Source organism: Acinonyx jubatus, chromosome A1 (assembly GCF_027475565.1).
Source record: "Acinonyx jubatus isolate Ajub_Pintada_27869175 chromosome A1, VMU_Ajub_asm_v1.0, whole genome shotgun sequence".
NCBI lineage: Eukaryota > Metazoa > Chordata > Mammalia > Carnivora > Felidae > Acinonyx > Acinonyx jubatus.
The window spans coordinates 96,289,510-96,310,317 of NC_069380.1; the positions used below are offsets into that span (position 1 = coordinate 96,289,510).

Here is a 20,808-nt window from a genome sequence, read left to right on the forward strand (position 1 = left end):
AATAACACTGGACCGTATAACTGAAATCTGCCACAACAGTAGAACTTAAATGTTATCACACACACGATAAAACATTTCTATGTGAGGTGATGGATGTGTTAACTTGATGGAGAGACACCTTTTACAATGAATATGTATGTCATATCATCATGTTGTACATTTTAAATACCTCACAATTTTATTTATCAATGATTCCTTAATAAAGCTAAAAAAGAAAAAGAAAAAGAAAAGGAAAGAGAATATATTAAGCAAATCCAGTAAATAAAAATTTGATTGAAAAGTGTTAAGAGGTTGTGATTCATTCTATGCTATGGGACACAATTAAATGCAAAGTTTCATTACATCTAAACCATAGTATTATTTACCTATAAAAAAATCCACTCACACTTATTTTTAAGGACTAAATCTACATAATAAAAGGCCCATTAGATAAAACTTTTGAGTTCACCTAGTCAAATCTAGTTTATTTACTTAGGGCACCAACATTTACTTCTATACCAATGACAACTGTATCCAAGGGTCAACAATTTACTTTCCTGAAATTCATCAATATTCAATGGAAAGGATTCTTTAATAACACAATCACATTTTTTAAACAGCCAATTTAGGGCAAATAGGAATAAGTGATGAAGAAACTGAAGAAGTTATGAAGAAGTACTCTTCTATATAACTCATTAAGGTGGTAGTGAAGAGCTTGCTCCTTCTAAAATCTTAGGGACAAGCCCTAATGCTACAATAGTCACGGCTAAAGAAAGTTGGGTTTGAAGTCTTAAAATAGGGGGAACATAATTTTTCTTTCTTTTTTTTTTTTTTAATGTTTATTCATTTCTGAAATACAGAGAGAGGCAGAGCGTGAACAGAGGAAAGGCAGAGAGAGAGAGAGAGGGAGACACAGGATCAGAAGCAGGCTCCAGGCTCTGAGCTGTCAGCACAGAGCCCAATGCGTCGCTCAAACCCACAAACCTTGAGATCATGACCTGAGCCGAAGCGGGACGCCCCGACTGACATCAGACTAACATTAACACTAACAGATTGACACTAACTGACTGAGCCACCCAGACACCCCAGAACATAATTTTTAATATAACTCTCATGTTTTCACCTGAGAAATCTTGCAAGCTAACCTAGGGAAATCTGCCAAGTACTGTGACTTGCTTCATTCAGTATAGCTCTCAACCCTTCATACTCAAGTGCAAGAAAATGAAAATAACACCACTCGTTATATGGTGATTTTCAACAACGTACTGTGCTAAATGCATAATCAATCACCTTGTGTATAAAGAAATACTACTTTCTAAATTACGTGGTTCAAGTAACAATTCACAAAACAATCTACCCAACAACAAAGTGTAGGTCAAGTTTGTATGTAAAGACTACTATCAGCTATAAATCCACAAAAAAATGGAACTAGTCCAGGCAAATCAAACAAATAAAAAGCATCTGAACTTAAAAGCCAACTAACACAATAAAAAAGTAACTTTTATATATTTTTTTTATTTTTTAAATGCTTATTTATTTTGAGAGCACATATGCACGAGCTGAGGAACAGGCAGAGAGAGAGGGAGAGAGAGAATCCAAAGTGGAGTCTGCAATGCAGTGCAGAGCCCTGCGTGGGACTCAATCTCACCAACCATGAGATCATGACCTGAGCCAAAATGAGGAGTCCACACTCAGCTGACTGAGCCACCCAAGTGCCCCCAAAAAAGTAACAACTTTTAAAAGCCAGGTCAAATTTTCAGTTAAAATCTTCACATAACACTACACATTATAAGTATTTTTAATAACTAAACCTACTAGTGGTAGTTTTTTTAATGTTTTATTTATTTTTGAGAGAGAAAGAGAGTGCAAGCTGACAGCAATGAGACTGATATGGGGCTCGAACTCACCAACTGTGAGATCATGACCTGAGCTGAAGTTGGACACTCAACTGACTGAGCTACCGGGGCACTCCAATGGTTTTAAATTTTATCTAAAACTGCCTGATGAGAGCAAGTGACTAAAGAAGTATTGAATACCAGAGAGGAGTAAATGAAATAATCTTGTCAGGAGATCAGTAAGAAATAAAAAATTAATTACGTAATTTAAGAAGTCAGTAAAATAAGTTGGAAAACTATATAAACTTATTTTAAAAATGCTTATGCATTTCCAAAAATACTAAATTTTAAGCTTTTGTAAGTGTTCAAAAATTACCCTAATTCTGTAGTTAAAAGATAAAGGTAGTAATTATTCTAAAAATCAATATAAATTAAAATACAATTTAAAGACTTATATGGGTCATATATAGGAATATCTTTTTTAAAAAGGCAATAATAGTGGATAAAAGAAATTTGCAAAATTTAATTTTAATCTGAAAACAATTACTGTAAGACTATTTTAACCCATTTGTTAGGAGACCATTATACATTATTATTACTATTTCTTTTCTATTATACCTAGATAGTCACTTGATAGTAGTGGGTAGCTCAGTTGGTTAAGCAACCAAGTCTTCATTTTGGCTTAGGTCATGATCTAAGTCATGAGATCAAGTTCCACATCGAGCTTATCGTGGATGGAGCCTGCTGAGGATTCTCTTTCTCCACTTCCCTCTGCCCCGCCCCCACTCTCTCAAAATAAATAAACATTTTTTTAAATGAGCCAAACTGTGTTTTAATTTTTTAAAAAGTCAATAATACAGGATAGAAATCTAACTTTTGGTTAATATTTTAAAATATTTTCTACATAGTTTCCCCAAAAATTTACTATCATTCTGACTAGCATTAAACCTTTTAAGAAGGGCTTAATCTAGGCCAACAATAAAAATAAATAAATAAGAATGAAAATGGTCAGAAATAACCACTCATATATCACACATGCACATGTATTTATAACAAGATTACTTTTAGGTCGCACATTTAGTTTTTCCTTACAACTTGATACTGGATACAAAAAACTCTAGAAGTCATAAATAAAGAAAACAAAGTCCCTTCTCCTTGCCAATATGGGTATACGACTGCAGTAGATTTAAGTTAGATACAAATATATATTACATACATGTCTCTACTAGTATATAAAATGTCAGTAAATATTTTTCCCAAAAGGGTGGGGAAAATTTGCTCTCTGAAATTGAAAGTTTTTGTTCATGAAAAAATATTTAAATAGCCCCAGTTAGAAAAATATGTTGTTAAAATTATAGTTATATTCTATTTCAGTTGTTTCCATATGACTAGTTTATGACACTCAATAAGCCTTTTTGATGAATAAAATAAAAATATGTGCTGTGCCAAAATTCCATGCAGCTTTTTCAAAATTAGGGCTACTACACAAAGCAATCTACAGATTCATTGCAATCCATATCAAAATTCCACAGGCATTTTTCAAAGATATAGAACAAACAATCCTGAAATTCGTAAGGAGCCACAAAAGACCCCAAAAGCCAAAGCAATCCTGAGAAAGAAAAACAAAGGGGGAAGCATCATACTCCCTGATTTCAAACTGTACTACAAAGCTATAGTTATCAAAATAGTATGGTATTGGCATAAAAAATGACACAGAGATCCATCAAACAGAATAGAGTCCAGAAATAAACCCACACATGTATGCTCAATTAATCTATAACAAAGGAGGCAAGAACATTTAACGGGAAAAGGACAGTCTCTTCAATAAATGACGTTGGGAAAACTGAAGAGCCACATGCAAAAGAATGAAACTGGACTGCTATCTTATGCCACTCACAAAATTAATTCAACATGGATTAAAGACGAGTGTAAAATGTGAAATCCATAAAACTAGAAAGAAAACAAAGGTGGTAAGCTCCTTGACATCAGCCTTGGCAATGATTTTTTAAATCAGGCACCAAAGGCAAATACAAAAAAACAAAACTAAACAAGTGAGGCCACATCAAACTAAAAAGTTTCTGCACAACAAAGAAAAGCATCAATAAAGTGAAAAGGCAAACCCCAGGATGTGAGAAAATATTTGTATGTCAGATATTGATAAGAAGTTAATAACAAAAATAAAGGACTCCTACAACTCAACAGCAAACAAACACACACACACACACACACAGACAATTTGAATAAAAAGGGGGCAAAAAAATGGGCAGAGGAAGTGAACAGACTCTTTTCTAAAGAAGACATACAGATGGGCCATCAGGCATATGAGAAGATGCTCAATATTATTCATCATTAGGAAATGCAAATCAAAACCCCAAAGAACTGCCTCTTCACACCTGTTTGAATGGCTATAATGAAAAAGACAAGAAATAAAAAGGGACACAGATATGGAGAAAAGGGAACTATCATGCACTGTTGGTGGGAATGTAAATTGGTGCAGCCACCATGAAAAAAGGTATAGAGGTTCCTCAAAAAGTAAAAAATAGAATACCATAAGATCCAGTAATTCCATTTCTGAATATTTATCCAAAGAAAACAAAAAGACTAACTTCAAAAGATGCACCTGTGTTAACTGCAGCATTATCTACAATAGCTAAGACATGGAAATAACCTAAATAGACATTGACGGATGAATAAAGAAAATGTGGTGTGTATATAGACAGTGGAATATCATTCAGCCATAAAAAAGAATGACATCTTGCTATTTGCAACAACAGGGATGGACCTGGAGGGCATAATGGTAAGTGAAATAAGTCACACAGAGAAAGGTAATTATCATTTGGTATCACTCATGTGGAATCTTAAAAAAAAGAAAAGGAAAGGAAAAAAAAAAAAACCACAAGCTCACAGATACAGAGAACAGGCTGGTGGCTGTGGGGTGGGCAAAATGGGTGAATGGGGTCAAAAGTCACAACTTCCAGTTATAAAATAAATACCTCATGGGGATGTACTATAAAGCATGGTGACTGTAGTTAATAATTCTGCAAAATTACAAATACCATATATTAAAAAGTTGCTAAGAAAGTTTATCTTAAAAGTTCTTATCAGAAGAAAAAAATGTTTTAAGTACGTATGAGGGATGTTAGGTAGACTTATCATACAGTGATTATTTTTGCAATGTATATAAATATCAAATCATTATGGTGAATACCTGAAACTAATATAATCTTACATTCCAAGTATACCCTAATACAACAAAACTGGGGCAATTAATAGTAACACTTAAATCATAATAGCTGAGTTCAAGTTTAGTACCTAAGTAATTTATTTAGTTCCCTTATTCTGCTATATTATTCTATGAAAAAAATAAATTCAATCTAAACTACTTGGTGATCATTATTACTTCAAACTATAAAGTTTATGTACAATATTGCATATTGACATAAGTATCCTCTATTATATACACCTAATTATTATTAACATTCATGAAAACAATACTGTCCCAATCAGGTACAATAATTTCTTTCCATTTTACATAAAAAAACAAAAAACAAAAAAACAAAAAAACCTTCTAACCTCGCTCAACAACTAATTTCAAACACATTCCAAACTATGGATCTGGAAAAATGTATTAGAGGCACATTTTTTTTTTTTAAACAAACTCAGTATGAAACCTTGGTTTTTACTGGGTCAGCAAAATTTTTTTTTGTTTGCTTTTTTATGGCTATTTGGTTGACTTCCTTCTTCTGCTGGGCAAGTTTAGCATGCAACTCTCACTCTAGACAACCAAAAACCCACAGACTTAAATTTTCTGAAAACTTCACCTGGTTTTATCAGCAGAAGACACCATAACTAGCACCACGAACAACAGTACTAAATTTTAACACTGTTCATTAACAGTTCCATTTTCCTGAGCTTGCGTTTGTTCTTTGGCATTGGCTTAGGATATAATCCATTTTTCAGAAGGTGTTCCTTGCTGAGGCGAATTTGAGCACCATGCTGCAGCTGGAAAGAGCACAAAGCTTGAAGAGGGCGAAGCAAAGTCTGTGAAGATAAAAAAAGATAGGGTCTGTAACAAATCATCATATTCTATTTAGATTTTTCTTCAGAAACAGGGATTATTATGTTTATTTTTATTATTATTGGCTTTTTACCATGAAAAGTAACAGGCACTCTACTAAATATAAATATATGACATCCAAATATACAATTTCTTTTAACTCATACCATACATACTGCTAAGGAGTTCCAGTAAAAAGACACAAATAGTTAATTTCCCATACAGATACTAAAGTCCAAATCTACATTTATACATTAATACATTCAAACACCTCAAGAAACTGTTGCCATTATAACATTTAAATCTGTAACAAATAGAGTAAAAGAGACCTTTAGACACAAATTAGTTAATTTGGTTTCAATCACAGACTGATGCAAGCTTCCTGTTACCTGTAACAATCAGATGAAGGTTCACAGGTTTACGAATTTTCTCACAATGGTCCAAGGACTACACACAAGTTAGATACCCAAACCTGGGGTTTTTCTGACTGTATCTGTACTTGTCTACATTCAAATACCTACAGAACCAGCCATATAACATAAACATTTAAGCCGGGTGGACCCACACGATAACAAATATGGTAGAAGTTAAAAAACAACTAGAGCAAATGCCCTACCTAAAGTTTTTCAAGGTCAAAAATAAAAATAATTTAAAAAAAAACACACACACACACACAACAACAACAAAAAAACCCCACTATGTCATGCATTTAAAACATTTTGAGTCAGATGCTTTCCTGGGGCCTGAGACCCCTGATTTAAATCTTCCAAATAACAATAGCAAACGTGACTAAGGAAACTGTTTGTTTGTTTGTTTGTTTGTTTTTTAGAAATAAAAGGAACAAAGGAAAAAAACTGATAGATTTAGTTGCAAAAATGTCACAATGTCTATGTGAAAATCTATTCCCTTTCACATACAAGGTAAGTGGCAGCAAAGAGCTTAAAGGTTTTAATTTTACAATGAACTCAGACATCGTGGCAGTCACTGGTGGTTGCTTCTCCACACTCATTCTTTTCTTCCTTATCATTCCAAATGTCATTCAAGGTGCCAATGTATCCAGCTAGTAATACTAACTGGCTAATGACACAGTCCATATAAGGAAAGGTAAGTTGAGGTCCTTGGGTGGGACTTCCAGAAACACTCTTTAAAATGGGACAGACTCAGCAGGCAGGGACTTTTGTGCTTTCTTCTTGCCTGGAACAGGACTGTTAGAGGTGGGATAACCATCATGTGACTACAATGCAATAAAGACAAAGATTAAAGTCAAATACATATGATGATGGGCAGAAAGAAAGAAGAAATCCCCAGCCCTGGACTGCTCACCTCACATTACTTATTTACAGAAGAAAAAGAAGCCTCTATATACATGGTTCAATCCCACAATAAAGGCTCTGTTACATGCAATCAAATTGACATACCCCAATAGGTAAGAGAGAAACATCGTGGAAAAGTTCTGCAGGACATTATCTTGGAAAGCCCCATCTGTATGTTATCATAATTTCCTTTAATGTCTTCATTTCTTCAAATAAGAGAGGGAATGTGGAAATGACTATATATTTCCTTCCTGAGTAAACATAGTGGACTGACTGGATTCTGAAACATCATCCCTAGAAAACATACCTAGGACATTATACAGATGGAGACAATTGAAGGAAGGTTCTATTGCTATTTAAGACATTCATTAGATTCTTAATGGACAGAATGCTAATATTCCTATTGTTAAGGGCCTTCAACTTTTATCTCCTGAAGATAAGACTCTACCAATTCTCTGAGGTAATTAAGAGAATGATTTTTGGAGACAGATCTGGATTAGACCCGTACTCCATCTGTGTGATCGTCAATACATCTGTTCACAAATAGACTGACCCTCCTTCTTGCTACACAGTCAGACTACATTTTCCAAACGCCCTTTGATGTTAGGTATGGCCATTATGACTTGCTCTGGTTAAGGAAACACGAGCACGAATAACATGTGTCACCTCTGGGCAGTAGCTCGAAAAGCATGTACAATGCACCACCTCCCTTTATGCTTTCCTTGATGAAAGGAGAATGACCTATCTACACAGTGCCTCCATCAGCCCGGGCCCCTAAGCAACTGCAGCGAGCACAAGTCATCGCGCTAATCTCCCAAAGACAGTGAGAGAGAGGCACAAACCACTGTTGTGTTGTGCCATTCTGATTTTGGAGTGTTAGGTTACTGCAGCTGCATCTGGCCTGTCTTGACTGATGTAATCACTTGCTGGCTAGGTGTTCCCGGATAAGCCACATAAATCTCTCCTTGCCTCATTTTCTTCATCTATAAAATGAGGAAAACATTGTCAACCTTACGACATCATTATTAGGTTAGTTACACTAAGAGGACTAAGAGGATGCATTGAACATGTTCGGCACACTGCGTGATAATAAGCGATACTGCTTCTGTATAAACTAACAACATTATATCTGAGGCAACGTGAAGCTATATATTTGTTCAGAGGAACAAAGAAATAAGTTTGTTTCTAAAAATTTATTCGGGGCGAAATCAGTGTTTTTTAAACCCTTTTGTCTGCAGGTATAAAGTGACAGTTCTGAACAGCCCATGATTACCAACTACTGGCACTTAGACTGTGCACAAAGCTTTTACCACATCTAGCTATACAGGTTCATAAGCAGAAACGGTTCTATTATTTAAAAAATACCCAAGCTTGAGCTTTCCAAGGTGTGGAAAGCCCTGGTAAATTTTATAGTAACTGAATGAAAATCACCAATCTTTAATTCAAAACTTTTGTGAATTTATGGGGAAGAACAGGGGTGTGGTGGGGGGGTGGTGCGGGCAAGAAAGAACAAAGGGGTTAATTCTTCTGGAGTGCCTGGTGTCAGGCGATTAACAAAAATTACTCCATCCAATTCTCACACCAATAGTAAGAGGTAACTCTTTCTGGTGTGTTATAGATAAGCAAACAAGCACAGGAGATTATATGAACTGCCCACTGGCACAAAGTGGTGATGGTAAGTGATGAAGGTTTAATTCAAACCTGCTTCAAAGCTCACACTGTGCTACTCACAGTGTGTGAAAAACTGCTCAGGAAGAAAGGACAAGGATGAATCAGCAGACTAAGAAGGCTATTCCATGCCAAGCTCTTTATTTTGAGGAGCCTTATCTACCTCCATAGAATAAAGCTAGCTGAAGAATTACCACTCTCCCCCACTGTATTGGTGTTTCATTAGGAGACCCCTTAAAAAAAGGTTACCAAGGAAAAAAACGTGTGTCATATCTTTCTTCCCCAGAAAGGAGAGAAAACACCTAAGTTCAGAACAGCTGGTAATTGTATTTCCCAGGGGAATGAAATGGTATTTTGTTTAAATTGTAGCTAGATGTGAACAGGCTGGACTTGGGATTCTCCACCGAGAAAGCTAATTTTTGGTCAGCTGGAATAATAAGCAATGTGGGATGGTCCATTATGCATTTCTTCAGCTCATGCTCCAGCCAATAATCTTATCAGCACCTTCCAAATCCCATGTCTGATTGCCAAACATCCTTTTTCTACTCCTGGTCACTAAAGTATGACTACTCCTGGTGACCAAAGCAAACAGAATGTGAACTTTAGGACCTCACCATGACTTTGGGATTTCATATTCAGCTTGATCCACAGACAACAATAACAAAAGCTGAAGAGACGAAAGATCCTGTCATCCTTCTGTATCTTGAACTTTGCCTGTTATCAGACATTATACTCAGAACATAAGATAAGCTTCCCTGCTGCAACGGTACACTGACTAATACCAGAATCATATATCTTATGAAACTGGGAAGGGTGGAGCAGTAGCAGGACAAACGCCATCCCAAACCCTAGCCCTACTGTATTACAATGTTATGAAATCCACCACCACTAAGAACATTAAAGCTTGTTTAGAACTGAAGTAAAGATCTGATACCAATTGTAGAAATAAGACATACAAATCCACAGACAATTCTTTTCAGAACCCAGAGAAGCAGAGGGGATAAAGTTTCAAATCCAAAGCCAAAGAATATTACATTTTTCCCTCAAGATTTGAGCTTTTAATGGGTCCTTGGTCTGATGTTGGCTGATCTAGAGTTTTACATCAACAAAAAGGAAACTACAAAGATTGTGCAGAAAGCAAGTTTAAACAATAGTGCAAGTTTATTGTGCAGAAAGCAAGTTTAAACAATAGTGTAAAATAAGCTGTAAAATAAGATACCTAGAAACAGTATATTATCTGTGTTCAAGAAGGTATAAATAAAAAAGAGAAAGGACTATAGAGGTGTATTAAACGCTATGTCAATGGTTAGGTACATGGGAGCAGATGGCAAGGTTACAGTGGAGGGAGAAAGGGAACACTCTCTGCTCATTTGGAATAAAGATCTAGGGCCCCTCATGATTTTTTTTTTTTCTCAAAGGAGAGAGAACAGTGAAAGAGAAATTGCCTAGACCCAGTACAAAGTCTACTTACACAGATACACATAGGAAAAAAACCTACTCAAGAAAGCCTACTTCTTTCAAAAGAAGGAAAGCCTCCAACTCTGCAGAGCATTTTCCATAGCTTAGGGTAGGGAAGAGGGAAAAAGCAATTCAAGGCTTGCTTCTGGCATTCTTTCACGCTCTGTGTTCTGGGGGTCTTTTGTTCTTTTTCTTGGTAACCAATTCAGTTACTGTGACCTGAGCTTTTATCCATCAATGAAATTTCCTCAATGAGTAAGGCACATTCTTATAATAATAGTAACCATAGTGTACAATGAGAGAGAGAATAAGTACTATGTGTGTGTGTGCTCGTCAGAAGGGAGAGTTATAAAACTCCATTTAGTTACGCTCATTATCCTCTGACTTATCTTCTCAAGTTGTATTTATCGAAAACCTTCCTTCGGTGATTAAAAAACCCTAACAATTTTTTATTTTGCTATTCTTTCTTCTTTGGCCTTAAGTGCAGTTTCCTACACACTCCAAAAGACTAAGACGTTTGTGGGCTCATTGAACGTTATTTTTTACTGATGATTAATTATATGTGAAATCATCAGGCTTTCATGGAAATTAAATAAAATGATGATTGCAGGTTATAACCTTTTCATATTCTGCAGGTGTTTTTTCTCAAAAACTTGTCTTTTTTATGCTCTCAGCAAGTAGTTAATAAGATACACAGAAAGTTGGTACATTCTCAAAAGCACCAATGCAAAAAAAAAAGTTGCTGTAAAACGTTCTTTTAATTAAAAAGAAAAAAAGTTGTGTACAAGAAAACACAAAATCCTAAAAGAAAAATACAAAATAATAAAAGAAAAATCTAACAAAAAAACTGTATTTAATGTTGTGCTACTTAAAGGCAATTTAGCTTATTATAAATGCTGTTTGCACAGCTTAGAATGAATATTTAAATAACGCAATCTGGATGCTGAACTAACACAGAAAAACACCAGAGGGGGAAAGAAGGTTATAACAGTACACAAATTTCTATTACAGATACACTCTATTTGACACTGAAGCTGCAAATTTCATAGTTTATGCATTTCTAAATTTCTAGATAAAATCTAACTAAACTGCTTACTTTCAAAAACAATATAACCTTCCAAAGACATACCTCCTGTATATAATCATTTTTCTCCAAAATGGAAAGAGCAGCAGCTGCACATTCCAGGGTAGAAAGGCACCTATTAGTCGGTTGTGTCCGAATTACATACTGACTAGAAACGCTAGTTTTTAACTGCACCTGAAACCAAAACACAGAAAAACAGAATGTAAGTTTTGTTTTAAATTTAAAATTATACAGTCTGTGGGGGTGCCTGGGTGTCTCAGTCGGTTGAGCGTCCGACTTCAGCTTGGGTCACGATCTCGCAGTTCAAGAGTTCAAGCCCTGCATCGGGCTCTGTGCTGACAGCTTAGAGCCTGGAGCCTGCTTCGGATTCTGTGTCTCCCCCTCTCTCTGCCCCTTCCCTGCTTATGCTGTCTCTCTCTCTCATAAATAAATAAACTTAAAAAAAATTATAAAGTCTGTGTTTTAAATACTAGTTCACTTCCTTCCAAAATCGCCAGTTTAAAAATATTAAATGTATTAATATCTTCTATACATAATATCCTCTAGTTATTGTTATTGTTAAATACTTAGAGTACAGTTACACATATATCTCACAATGAAAATATAACCAGAGTATATGCAAATTACTACAAATCATAAATTAAAAGACTAATAACCCCTTCCCAGGAGGCACAAGTGCGAAGACACCGCACCAAAGAAAATATAAGAAAGGCAAATAGGTACATATAAAAGCGCTCAACACAAAGCGCCTGGGTGGCTCAGTCGGTTGAGCAGCCGACTTCGGCTCAGGTCATAAACTCACGGTTTATGGGTTCAAGCCCCATGTTCGCTTGGTGCTGACAGCTCACAGCCTGGAGTCTACTTCAGATTCTGTGTCTCCCTCTCTCTCTGCCCCTCCCATGCTCATGCTCATGCTCTCTCTGTGTCTCTCAATAATAAATTATTAAAAAATTTTTTTTTAAGTGCTCAACACGACTAAATGCAAATTAAAATCACAATGAGATAACTTTTCACACTTGCTAGAACAGTTAAAATCAAAACGACTACCACCACCAAATGGGGAGAATATGGAGCAAATAAAACCCTCATGCACTGTGGTAGAAGTGAAAACGATTTAATCACTTTGGAGAATTGACAACTGGGTTTTTTATTGTATGGTTTAGTCTTCCATTGTTTCTTAATATAGACTGACAGGGGTATGCCTGTATGGGGGTGAGTGTGTATAAAGAGATGTGTGTGCCCACACACACACACACACACACACAGGTGACTGACACCTGATGACTGACAGTCAGAAATGGGAAAAGCAATAGAAAACCAAATGTCAACATTCTGGCCTTTTGATTCCTATTTTAATTAAATGAAACTCAAGTAATCTCACACTCATAAAACCGTATTCCTAGCCCACACTGTGAAAAGAATCACACTTAAGATGTGTGAGTAGGTAAGAATTTAAGTTTTTACTCATTAAATATGTAAACATGTGGAATGAGGGGGTGGTGTCTAACTCTTACCACGTAGTCACTTAATAAAATCAGGTGTTGTCTCTCATTTTCTGGTATCTCTGAAGTTCTAACAGTCTCTCATTCCCTTACAGCATTAAAACTGTCCTGTCTCTGGACCCTTGTCCCTCAGTCCTCTTCCTCCCTTGTTTCTCTGAATGCATTTTGTCCCAAGAATTCTCTACAACTTGTATCCTTTCTCTCCTCAGAAGGTGTAAGATAAGGAGGACGCGAAGAGAAGGGGAAGGGAAGGGAGAGGGAGAGAAGTAAAGTGGGCATCATAAAAGATTCATTACAGGGGAACCTGGGGGCTTCACTCAGTTAAGTGGTGAAGTGTCCGACTTCAGCTCAGGTCATGATCTCATGGTTCATGAATTCGAGTCCCACATCGGACTCTCTGCTGTCAGTGAAGAGCCCACTATGGATCCTCTGTTCTCCTCTCTTTCCCCTGCCCTGCTCGCTCACATGCTCTCTTTCTCTCAAAAAATAAATTTACATACATACATAGTAAATAATAAAAGATTCACTACAGAATGTGTTTAATTTTGGAATACATTCTTTAAAACATATTTAATAACATTTTAGTTAAAATCACTCTGCATTTCTACCAACGTAAAAAGATGGAAAATGGAGGGAGGGAAGAGATGGAGAAAAATGGTTGAGAAACTGCAATGATCAAAGAAAGCCCATGATTAAATAACTGTAAGAATAATTCATAATGCTGATTAACTGTAATTACCAACTGCTTTGATATGTCATCAGGTCAACTAGAAAACCGAGCACAGCCAACTACGGCTTTCAATATTCAGTTCCATCACTGGAGAAATTTATAATAAACATCTGATTACAACAAAATCGTTGGGAAACATGAAAAATTCACAGTGATTTTTGTTTATTGGAACAAATTTGATTTTTAAAAAATAAGTTTGGAAAAACCAAAATTAAAAAATATAAAAATAAATTAAGAAGAAGTTTTTTATTTCAGTGAGTAGCTTTACTTCTTACCATGGCCCACATGACTGCATGAAAACTCAGAATCTGAAATTTATCAAGTGTTAGAAGACTTCAAAATGTCCTTCACAAATTATCTCTCCAGGAATTATCCAGTAACCGGATATATTAAGAGTAAATAACTGAAGTCTGTACTATGATTAACAGACATGTTATATAGCATGTTAATGGGATCTTCTCACAATGTCTATTATGCACATGTGCTGTATCACCTTCATCACATTTGATATGAGTGGGAACAAAAAGAAATCCTGTCAATCCATCTTCTTGAGAAGTCATAGGCACAATAATAATTTGTCAGAAAGTGACTTGCCTTTTTTTTCCTTAACTTTTTTTTATTCTTTATTTTTGAGAGACAGAGAGACAGACCATGAGCAGGGGAGGAGCAGAGAGAGACACAGAATCCGAAGCAGGCTCCAGGCTCTGAACTGTTAGCACAGAGTCCATTGCAAGGCTCAAACCCACAGTCCGTGAGATCATGACCTGAGCTGAAGTTGGAAGCTCAACGAACTGAACCACACAGGTGCCCCAGAAAGTGACTTGTCTTCTTAAATAAAAGTTCAAGGAAATCCGAGGCAAAATTTACAATTCTCAGAAAAGAAAAAATTAAAATTTGATGAAAGTATGAGGCTCTATGGAAAGATCAGGATTTTTATGTCAAACCTGACAATAGCTAACCACTTAGTTTCAATAAGGTCATTTTGCTTCTCAGTACCTCTTCATCGACAAAAATCAGATACATGGACCTGAGGGTGTAAAACCTAATCCTAAGATTACATATAATATATATTATTAACTATAATTATATATTAAGTACATATCACAATACAATTAATTATATATTAATAATTTCAAGTTATAATATAATGATTGTTGTAATATTGATATATCATATTATATAGAAACTTAATTTCCAAATATCAGAAGCCATGCTGATTCAAAGAACACTTCAGTAATTTTGATCTTTTTGGAACTTGGTTCTCCAAGGGTTTAGACTGTTTGAGTACTCTTGCTGTAACTTCTTGAGGAACAGGAAAATCAGTGCTGGGTTTAGAATTCTACTGGTATGGATTCTAAGCCTATACTGTAACTCCCATTTTAGAAACACCCAACTCTTCCAGTTCTAGATCCTGCATTCAGTCTTTGCCAATGATTCCCTGAATTGCCTAAAATTTGAATTCCTGGAAACACTTGTTGTTATAATGCCTTCCTTTCTTCTCTAACATTAAATCTTCAATATATATTTAATATATAAGAATACCAGATAACATACCTAGGAATAAATCTAACCAAAGAGGTGAAAAATCTATACACTGAAAACTATAGAAAGCTTATAAACTGAAGAAGACACAAAAAAATGGAAAAAGATTCCATGCTCCTGGATAAGAAGAACAAATAGTTAAAATGTCAATACTACCCAAAGCAATCTACATATTCAATGCAGTACCTATCAAAGTAACACCAGCATTCTTCACAGAACTAGAACAAACAATCCTAAAATTTGTATGGAACCAGAAAAGACCCCGAATAGCCAAAGCAATCTTGAAAAAGAAAACCAAAGCAGGAGACATCACAATCCCAGACTTCAAGCTATACTACAAAGCTGTAATCATCAAGACAGTATGGTACTGGCACAAGAACAGATAATCAATGGAACAGAATAGAGAACCCAGAAATGGACCCACAAATGCATGGCCAACTAATCTCTGAAAAAGCAGGAAAGAATATCCAATGGAATAAAGACAGTCTCTTCAGCAAATGATGCTGGGAAAACTGGACAGAGACATGCAGAAAAATGAACCTGGACCACTTTCTTACATCATACACAAAAAATGAACTCAAAATGGATGAAAGACTTCAATGTAAGACAGGAAGCCATCAAAATCCTCGAGGAGAAAGCAGGCAAAAACCTCTTTGATCTTGACCGCAGCAACTTCTTACTCAACACATCTCCAGAGGCAAGGGAAACAAAAGCAAAAATGAACTGTTGGGACTTCATCAAAATAAAAAGCTTCTGCACAGCAAAGGGAACAATCAGCAAAACTAAAAGGCAACCAACAGAATGGGAGAAGATATTTGCGAACAACATATCAGATAAAGGGTTAGTATCTAAAATCTATAAAGAACTGATCAAACTCAACACCCAAAAAACAAATGATCCAGTGAAGAAATGGGCAAAAGAAATGAATAGACACTTCTCCAAAGAAGACATCCAGATGGCCAATCGACACATGAAAAAAATGCTCAACATCACTCATCATCAGGGAAATACAAATCAAAACCACAATGAGATACCAACTCACACCTGTCAGAATAGCTAACATTAACAACTCAGGCAACAAGAGATGTTGATGAGGATGTGGAGAAAGAAGATCTCTTTTGCACTGCTGGTGGGAGTGCAAACTGGTGCAGCCACTCTGGAAAACAGTATGAAGGATTGTCAAAAAATTAAAAATAGAACTACCCTACAACCCAGCAATTGCACTACTAGGCATTTATCCACGGGCTATAGGTGTGCTGTTTTGAAGGGACACATCCACCCCCATGTTTATAGCAGCACTATCGACAATAGCCAAAGTATGGAAAGAGCCCACATGTCTATCGATGGATGAATGGATAAAGAAGATGTGTATATATATACAATGGAGTATTACTTGGCAATCAAAAAGAATGAAATCTTGCCACTTGCAACTACGTGGACGGAACTGGAGGATATTATGCTAAGTTAAATTAGTCAGAGAAAGACAAATATCATATGACTTCACTCATATGAGGACTTTAAGACACAGAACAGATGAACACAAGGGAAGGGAAGCAAAAATAATATAAAAACAGGGAGGGGGACAAAACATAAGAGACTCATAAATATGGAGAACAAACAGAGGGTTACTGGAGGGGTTGTGGGTGGGGGTGGGCTAAATGGGTAAAGGGCATTAAGGAATCTACTCCCGAAATCATTTTTGCACTATATGCTAAGTAAATGGATGTAAATTTAAAAAATAAAATTTAATAAAATTTAAAAAATAAAAAAAAAATAAAGGAATAGCAGATAACAGGAGCACCTGGATAGTAAGTTAAGCATCCAGCTCTTGATTTATAGGCGCAGGTCATGATCTCATGGTTCGTGAGATCAAGCCCTGCATCGGGGTCTGCACTGACAACACAGAACTTGCTTGGGACTCTCTGTCTCCTTTTCTCTCAGCCCCACACCACTCCCTTTCCCTTTCTCTCTCTCTCTCAAAATAAATAAATTTAAAAATAAAAGAAACAAAAAAGAAATGCAAGATAATAGTTTGATGGCTATGATCACTGTTCAGATGCCTTCAAAAAGGGCTTTTTCAAATGTCTCCTTCCTAAGTACATCTTTAGCTTGATATAAATGTCTTATATCATTAAAAGTCTGGGTGACATAGCATGTGCAGTGGTTTAGTCATTGCTTTTAGGGCCACAAAATAAGTACGTTATCCAAGGAAATAACATGCCATGGCATCTCTGAATAATAAAACATATGCATTTTTAAAATAACTTACTATTATATTAGTTAATTCTTTTATCAAACAAAACACACTAAAATAAGACCTCAAAATTAAATTTTAATTCATACCTCCCATCCCCACAAATGTTATATTTTTATAATTTGATGGCAATTATTTGTTATCTGTGCTCAGGCGACTTTAAGGCAAGCGTCATTACTCCATAAAACTATTGTGCTTCTCAATTATTAAGAGTCACAAAACTTTCTAATCACTTGATCAGCTTGCTTACAGGTTTCTTACAGGAAAAGCAATCTACTTCCCAGGCATTCTGAAACAACTCTAGTCTGGAAAAGGCTGAAATAAACTCCCTTTTAATAGCATCCTGAAGTCTTCACCACTGGAAGACACACATAAAAACCCTCCTTTCTGCAGCAGCCTTTCTTCTATGACTTTCCACAAGCAAGATTCATCATCTGAGCCTACAAGCAAACCTCTGAGAGGCAGAACATCTTTTCTCCTAGCCTCAATCTTTCAATCCCTTTCATTCCTTTCATTCCCTTAGTTTAATTCAACAATACGATCTAACAGTTGGAAGAGCCCAACTTTGGCATCAGACAGTTGCCAGATCTGACACAGACTGACCCACATATGTTCAAAATTTTACGCGCTTACTGGACACTAAGTGCCCTTCCAGATAATGTACTCATATTGTCTCTTTTAAGACTCACAAACACCCTGTGAAGTAAGTACTACTATGATCTCCATTGTACAGAGGAGGAAACTGAAGTGCAGAGGGTGAAGTTAAGTAAGTCAAAGTTCTAAAATCAGTTGTGGTGAAGCAGATACGTGAATCTATAAAACCTTATTCAGGAGTGGAACTCTTATCACCAGGCTAATAATTAAAGGCTAGGCGAACCTCAACACGTGAAACAAAAACAACAAAGCTATTCTGTAAAGCAAGACTAAGGCACCCCCTCAAGAATTTTAGGGTTCTTCTGAACATCGTTTTAACAACACTGATATAGAAAGAAGCGTCCTCTACCCAAGAGTGAAAAGTACTCATAAACATCAGTGTCCATGTCTTACTCCAGCCCTGCTGCACTCTGAAGCCTGCAAAACTTTTTCATAGGGTAGAGATTTCAGGATTAATGTTGAAACTCAGGAAAACTGATAAAAATAAAATTAAAATAGGCATTAGTTATAGATAAAATGGTAATATTAGTGCTACTTCCTAAAATACATGATTATTTGTCTTTTTCTAGGATGGCTTGAGGAATTTCATCTTACAACAGAACTTCTACGGGAAAATCTGTTTCCAAAACAACAACAACAAAAAACTTATAGAATAGATTTGGTTTAAAACTTAGCACTTTCTTATACATCAAAATGAGAAATAAAGTTACGTGCTAATTCTCCAACATACAAAAACTTTCATGGTAACCTGGAGAACTGCCCTCTAGTGGAGCTTATTAAAATTTAAGCCTACAGGGTTCTAAAAGATATTTGTCTTAGGGTCAAGTGTTGAATAAAGTTTCCTATCTCTTCTCAGATAAAGCAGTGATGGAAATGGCAGTTTACAGTAAAAACAGTAGGGCACCTGGGTGGCTCAGTCAGTTGAGCGTCCAACTTCAGCTCAGGTCATGACCTCAAGCTGTGCGTTCGAGCTGTGAGTTCAAGACCCACATCAGGCTTACTGCTGTCAGTACAGACACTTCAGACCTTCTGTCCGTCTCTCTCTCACCACCCCTCCCTGCTCTCTCGCTCTCTCTCTCTCTCAAAAATAAACATTAAAAAAAAATTGTCCAACTTAAATATGCTTACAGATATGCATTCTTTCATATTAGCTTTATATCAGTTTATATCCTTTATCAAGAAACTTAAATTAGAAACTTATTTAGGATATGAGAAATTGATGAACGAACTAGTCTTATCTAAATAATAGTCAACTTTCTAATGTCTTGCTAGTCAAACATTTCTCACCAAAGATAAATTTCATTTAAGAATTAGCAGCTCTGGGGCACCTGGGTGGCTCAGTCAGTTGAGCATCCGACTCTTGATTTCAGCTCAGGTCATGATCTCACGGTTCATGGGTTTGAGCCCTGCATAGGGCTCTGTGCTGACAGTGCAGAGCCTGCTTGGAATTCATTCATTCATTCTCTCTCTCTCTCTCTCTCTCTCTCTCTCTCTCTCTCTCTCCTCACCTCTCCTCTCTCCTCTCTCCTCTCTCTCTCTCTCTCTCTCTCTCTCTCTCTCCCCTTCCACTGCTTGCACTCTCTCTCTCAAAAATAAACAAACAGGGGCACCTGGGTGGCTCAGTCGGTTAAGCGGCCGACTTCAGCTCGGGTCATGATCTCGCGGTCCGTGAGTTCAAGCCCCGCGTCGGGCACTGTGCTGACAGCTCACAGCCTGGAGCCTGTTTCAGATTCTGTGTCTCCCTCTCTCTGACCCTCCCCCGTTCATGCTCTGTCTCTCTCTGTCTCAAAAATAAATAAACGTTAAAAAAAAAATTTTTTTTAATTAAAAAAAATTTAAAAAAATAAACATTTACAGAAAAATAACTAGCAGTTCTATCTGTTTCAAAAGCTGTCATGGCTTCATAAATGGCTCTAGAAAAATGAATCATCAATTAGGCCGGGTGTGAAATAAAGCACACATTATACTATTACTTCATAAGTTCGTTTGCCACCTAAGATTTTTATTTTAAAATTTACTCTGTGTTAAACTGTATGATATTTTATTGATTAAAAACATTTGTCTCTTCTGTAACTTCAAACCGAAATAATGTGTGTGGACTGGGAGGCAGGGAAGCACAACTAAAAGCATGAGATGGGAAGCAACACACACCTACATTTAAATCTACAGAAGAGTGGTATGACCTCCAGCAAGTTTCTTGAACTCTCGGAGCCTAAAACATTAACAGCTTTAAGGAGCTGCCATATACAAAGTGTTGAGCAACAGCTGCATACAATAAGCACTCAACACAGGTAAGGTGTGGATAAGGGTGGTGTCATGGGAATGAGGATGGCAGCACTGGCGATATCCAACGTTTCCTTCCTAATTTAACGACTAAGGGCGAAGCTCTCAGCTTTACCGCAATAAAGCCACACGAGGAGCCTGGCCAAGGATGAGGGATGAGACGGAATTTAGGACAGAGCCAGAAGTCAACTTTCACAGGATGGAAGGAGGAAACCTACAGAACAGGTAGGGAAAAAGCAGACTCGGAAGCAGGAGAGATAACGAGAGGTTTTACTGAATCCCGGAGAAGAACAAGTTATCTGGGCAGATAAATAAAATATTCCTAGAGTTACAAGCCTGTAAAAAAAGAAATGCAGAAATATTTTCACTAAAAATATACTTGCAGACAAGGAATATATTAGGTTTTTACTCTTTCATCTTTTAAGTATGTGAGCTGAGCTTCAATAAAA

General features: G+C 36.4%; 1 protein-coding gene across 4 annotated transcripts in view; it reads right to left on the bottom strand.

Moving 5' to 3' along the window:
* Positions 1–20,808, bottom strand: part of DTWD2 (DTW domain containing 2) — a 525,766-nt gene that overhangs the window by 414,536 nt on the left and 90,422 nt on the right. For 2 of the 4 annotated variants that reach the window (XM_053220002.1, XM_027076851.2), the window contains exons 5-6: positions 11,440–11,568; positions 5,636–5,855 (exon numbers count right to left, since the gene is read on the bottom strand). In XM_053220002.1, coding sequence (XP_053075977.1) covers positions 5,685–5,855; positions 11,440–11,568 — 300 coding nt within the window. In that variant the 3' untranslated portion in view covers positions 5,636–5,684. Of the gene's footprint in view, positions 1–5,635; positions 5,856–6,670; positions 7,106–11,439; positions 11,569–20,808 lie in introns of those variants that run through there. The other 2 variants (XM_027076852.2, XM_053220014.1) reach the window with 2 other exon arrangements.